This window comes from Mastomys coucha, unplaced genomic scaffold, assembly GCF_008632895.1.
Source record: "Mastomys coucha isolate ucsf_1 unplaced genomic scaffold, UCSF_Mcou_1 pScaffold22, whole genome shotgun sequence".
Classification (NCBI taxonomy): domain Eukaryota; kingdom Metazoa; phylum Chordata; class Mammalia; order Rodentia; family Muridae; genus Mastomys; species Mastomys coucha.
The window spans coordinates 139,436,638-139,442,402 of NW_022196905.1; the positions used below are offsets into that span (position 1 = coordinate 139,436,638).

Sequence of the window (5,765 nt, forward strand, 5' to 3'; positions counted from 1 at the left end):
AGGCAGGGGCTCTACCACTGAGCCACACCCCAGCCCCTCACTGGGGGATTCTAGGCAGAGGCTCTACCCCTGAGCCACACCTCCAGCTTCTCACTGGGAGATTCTGGGCCAGTGATCTATTGCTAAGCCACACCCTCAGCTGAACTCTCCCTTCTGTAAACTGAATTAAATAGCAAGCTCTGACTCTCTTAAAGACTTCTCACGCTGGAGATACCAGCTAAGGCTACACCCAGCACAGGACATCCCTCCACGCTGAGTTCTAACACACCTCTTTGACTGGTGCTTGAGAAACCACATCACTGGAGAATGAACCAATATTTCTTCCCTTTAGTGCCTGCTCATCTTTTCTGGTCTTCCGGAGTTGTAGGCTGGAAGCAATCCTCTGTTGTCGCTGCAACTAATAAAGAAAACAAGCAGTTGGAGCTATTGCAGCCAGGTTGCTGGAAAACAAAGACATTATCCCATTTATTAGTATTATTTTTTAATTTTTAGGTGTGTTTGGCTTGCATGCATGTCTGTGTACCGTGTGTGTGTGTGTATGTGTGTGTATGTGTGTGTTTCGCACAGAAGATGGTATCAGATCTCCTCAAACTGGAGTTAGAGACGATTGTGAGCCACCATGTGGGTGCTCGGAATTGAACCTGGGTTCTCTGGAAGAGCAGGTAGTGCTCTTAACTACTGAGCCATCTCTCCAGGCCCCCTGTTTTCTAAACTGAATTGTACACAGCACTGTGTGTGTGCAGCACGTGTATGGAGGTCAGAGGATAACTCTCAGGACTTAGTTCTCTCTGCAAGACTGTGGCTTCCTGGGACAGAGCTCCTGTCATCTGATCTGTGAGGCAAGCTGAGCCACAGCCCTGAGCCACAGCCCTGACCATGGCCCTGACCATGGCCCTGACCACGGCCCTGACCATGGCCCTGACCATGGCCCTGACCATGGCCCTTTTCGTTTATGTTTTTGCTTTCAAATGGGCTTTCCTTTCTACTCTATAGCCCAGGCTGGTCTCAAACCTTCAAATCCTCCTGCCTCTGCAACTGCAGTGTTGAGATCACAATTGTACAGCATTATACTCAGGTTACACCTCACCCATGAGCACTTCGGCTATGGCCCCCAGTTTATACTCACAGACATTTCTTTGCCTTGGGACTTATATTTCTTCAGCCTCTCTTCGGGAGCCTTTGAGGTAGCCATGTTACCTGGAGGAAAGACACCACCTGTAGGTAGGAAAACCACCAAAGAGATCTTCCTTGTCTGCTGTGCATGTTAGCATGTTAAAGTCATCGGGCACCACAGGGTGAGAGCAGACTCAGAGTTGGCCTCACTTCCCCACACCATCCCTGTAGGACACGGACTCTCTCAACAGGACCTCTCTCTGTGGTCACTGCGGGAACTGTGGGAACCAGTCCTGGACTAAGTACAGAAATCCCTTCAGGGCAGCATTGGCTGGGATGCAGCTCAGTTGGTAGAGCTTGCCTGGCACACACAGAGCCCTGTTCCATTTCTACTGCCGTACAAACTGAACGTGACAGTGCATGCCTGCAATCCCCTCATTCGTGGGTAGAGGCAGTAGGACCAAGAATTCCAGGGCTTGGGGTTGAAAAGATGGCTCAGTGCTTAAGAGCACTGTTTTTTTTCTGCAGAGGATGCCATTCATTTCCTAGCATCCAAATGGTGTTTCCCAACCATCTATAACTCTAATACCATGGAATCCAAGCCCTCCTTTGGCTTCCTTATGCACCAAGCATGCACACATACACACAGGCAAAACATTCATACACATGGAAATGAAATCAATCAAAACAATTTTTTAAATGTTTTCAGGACTATCTTTGGTTACATAGAGAATATAAGGCCAGGATAGACTACATGAGAAGGTCTCATACAAATTACAAACACACAGCTATTGAGTCACTTGTGGCCAAAGTAAGCTGGGCAGAAAACACAGACGTCCTTAATAGGCAGTGTTCAAGGATACCTGCATGTGATAGGAGGGAGGCCAACTGGACCCAGTAGGAAGGTGCCCTTTACCCAGCCCCTAGCCCCACACTCACTGAGTCAGAAACACCCTCAGCTCTGCCACAGCTAAGCTTTAGTCAGTTTCCTCTACCTGGTCTAGCACAGGGCGTCAAAACCTCTTTTCACCTTTGACCACCTTCGTTTATGTTGGACTGGTTTTGAGATAGGGTTCTATTCTCTCCAAGCTGGTCTTAGGCCTCAAAGCAGCTAAGATGGGCTTGAGCTCCTCGTTCTCTTTCACCTCCCAAGTGCTGGGATTCCAGGTGTTAACTACCAAAACATGGCTCACCCAAGACATTTCCTGGGACCCTCACTCTATTGTTCTATAAAATAGGAATACAAGACGTACAACTCAGGGCAGTGAGGTGGCTCTGAAGCTAAAGTGCTTGTTCTGTGAGGGCAAACCTAGTGACCCGAGTTCCATCCCCACAGCACAAAGTGCAAACAGAGAACTCACCCTTGAATGTTGTCCTCTGACCACCTCATATGTTCATGGGCTCCCATCCTCTCTGTTCCCTCCACTCTCCATCTCCCTCTCATCATATAAAAACATGATTTAAATCAAATATTGCTGACTACAAATCATAAACTCATTTTAAGCATTTTTGAGACACTGTATAGTATAGGCTGGCCTCCAGCTAGTAGTAATCCTCCTGCCTCAGCCTTCAGAGACCCAAGAAACGTGTAACTTCTACAACACTTGCCTAAGCAATTTACTTTAAAAGAAGTCTGTAAGCCAGGCATAATGATGCACACCTGTAATCCCAGCAATTGAAAGGCAGAGACATGGGGCTGGTAAGATGGCTCAGTGGGTAAGAGCATTGATTGTTTTTCTGAAGGTTGTGAGTTCAAACCCCGGCAACCACATGGTGGCTCAAAACCACCTGTAATGAAATATGATGCCCTCTTCTGGTGCATCTGAAGATGGGCTAGAGGGAGCTGGGCCAACCAGAGTGAGCAGAGATCTTAAAGTCAATTCCCAACAAGCAGATGAAGGCTCACAACTATCTGTACAGCTACAGTGTATACTCATAAACATAAAATAAATAAATCTAAAAAAAGGCAGAGACAGAAAGACCCCTTCAATGTGAGATCGGCGTGGTCTATAAAGAGCAGTGGTTTTCAACCTTCCTAATGCTGTGACCCTTAAATAAAGGTCCTCAGATTGTGGTGACCCAATCTATAAAACTATTTTCATTACTACTTCAAAAGTGTAATGTTGCTTCTGTTACGTATCGTTAATAAAAATATCAGTGTTTTCTGATAGTCTTAGGCAACCTCTTTGAAAGGGTCATTTGATTCCCTCTAACTCAATCCAGAGGTTGAGACACACTGATCTATAGAGGGCTTCACGCCAGCCATTGCTATGCAGTGACAACCTGTTCTAAACAAAAAAGAAAAAATAATTGTGTACCTAGACCATTACTATTCATTAAAGACAGAAGCAAGTTAGCCTGCTAGAGAGATAGATGTGTTTGTTTATTTTGCATAAAGAATTAAATATTGGCAGCCATGTAAAGTAAAGTTGCTGACCATGTAAAGTTGCTTTTACCATGTAAAGTTGCTGACCTGATTACCATTCCAAAACCTGGTTAAGGTAAAAGCAGAGAACCAACTGCATAAAGTTGTCCTCTGACCTCTGCAACCTCATTATGGCATGTGCACTTCTCTTCTCACACATCACACACACACACACACACACACACACAAATTAATTTTTCAAAAGAGCATTGTATCAAATACTGATAATCTAATTAAAGATCAAATTTAGAAGAGCAGTTTCTCCTGCATTTGTGATTGCTCCTGAGCCCCCTGTAAAAAGCAGAAAAGTAACAAGAGTCCGAAAGCCCCCACAAGGCAGGCAACAGCTGCCGTGTACACAGGCTTTGAGACAGGATGGAGTGACGGGTCAGCAGTTAAGAGCACTGGCTGCTCTTGAGAGGACCTGGGTTTGATTCCCAGCACCCACACGGTGGCTCACAATCCATTGTAACTCCGGTTCCAGGGAATAGAACTTCTTTTTTGGGTGGAGTTCGGGGGGCTCCTCAGGCACCAGGCATGTGGGAATTCATGCAGGCAAGACACCCACACACATACATTTAAAGAGAAAAAGGTTTGCCTCCTACATCCCCCCAGGCTTACCTTTAAAGCCTGACTCAGCAGATTCCCAGCCCTGTTCACAGGGCCCCTTTAAGAGCAGATCCTGAGCCAGCTAGTGGCTCAGGGGGGAAAGGACATGTTTAATTAACCAGAACTCATGTAATGGATGGAGATAACTGAAACTTGTAACAGCCCTCTGACTTCCACACATATGTGCACATGCACACAAGTAAAGGTAATAATTGATTGATGAGATGGCTTAGCAGTTAAGAGAATGTACTTTTCTGATCATGTCCAGGGCAGGAGGTCTATACCTGATACACACATTGGTGGCTCCCAAACACCTACAACACCAGCGCCAGGAGAGCCATCTCCATCTCTCACCTCCGCAGGTACCAGTACTCACATGAACATCCCACCTACACACTACATGATGTAAAATAACAACATAAAATACTTCATAAGAGATGCAGATCTCAAAGCAGGCACAGTGGCACACTCCTAAAATCCCAACACTAGAGCAGTATAGTAGAAGAACCAGGAGTTCAAGGTCATCCTCATACTTGGAAGCTCTAGGACAGAGTAAGCTACACGAGAGCTCACTTTTATAAAAACCTGGGAGCTAAGGGCAGTAGCTACCAAGTCAAACCTCACTACCTGAGTTTGATCCCCAAGACACAAAAGGTAGAAGATGAGAACCAATGTCTGCCGGTCATCTGCTTATGCACATCCATCACACACACACACACACACACACAGAGAGAGAGAGAGAGAGAGAGAGAGAGAGAGAGAGAGAGAGAGAGAGAGAGAGAGAGAGAGAGAGAGAGAGGGAGGGAGAGAGGGAGAGAGAGAGAGAGAGAGAGGAGAGAATATCTTGGGGAGACGCATTGATCTGTGCCATGGTTTTCCTCTTTATCTGTACCTGGAATCCTGATGTTGGAAGTTTCTACTGCACCACTAACATAATAGCATATGCACTAAAACCATGAACTGCACAGGACTGAGCAAGGTTTACTCCCTGTGAAGGGTGCCAGTGACCTTCTCCTTAATGTATCCCAGCCTACTTTCTGAGGCCACCTGGAGCAAAGGCAATGTAGGACAATAGGAGGGTTGGGAGATGTACCACTGAGCTCCATCCCATTCCCTGGCTCCCCTGTGTGGTTTGTCCCAATCAGGCACAATGCCCCAGGAGTTCTGGGCACCAAGTTCATCACTGAGAAAACACACAGCAAGGCTGCCCATGGCTGTCCAGTAAAGCACAGGTGGACAGGCAGCCAGGCCCTCTACTTAGATGATTCAACCTCCTGGGGCTATGGAATTCTATTTGGGAAGGAATTGGTCAGGCTGACTAGACCCCAGGTGATCTTGCGGGGATCCAGGAGAACAAGCAGGATGCAGGATACCAGAGCTCTAGGCTGCTGTGTGGAAGACTCTACTCAAATAAAGCCACCAGGAAGTTCACAGTAAGAAAATTTCTACTATAATAAGTAAAATGAAATGCACTGGAATACAGTGAATTTCTCAAATCTCAGAACTTTAGAAACTGAAGCAGGAGGATTGGGACTCCAAAGACTAGCCTGGGCTACATAGGGAGACATGGCCTCTAAAGGGAAAAACGGCACCCAGATGAGCTAACTTGTTGGACATT

General features: G+C 46.4%; 1 protein-coding gene across 5 annotated transcripts in view; it reads right to left on the minus strand.

Moving 5' to 3' along the window:
* The window catches only part of Kpna7 (karyopherin subunit alpha 7), a 115,396-nt gene that overhangs the window by 95,877 nt on the left and 13,754 nt on the right, over positions 1–5,765 (minus strand). For all 5 annotated transcript variants that reach the window (XM_031338703.1, XM_031338701.1, XM_031338700.1 and 2 more), the window contains exons 2-3: positions 1,127–1,197; positions 269–397 (exon numbers count right to left, since the gene is read on the minus strand). In XM_031338703.1, coding sequence (XP_031194563.1) covers positions 269–397; positions 1,127–1,192 — 195 coding nt within the window. In that variant the 5' untranslated portion in view covers positions 1,193–1,197. The remainder of the gene's footprint in view (positions 1–268; positions 398–1,126; positions 1,198–5,765) is intronic.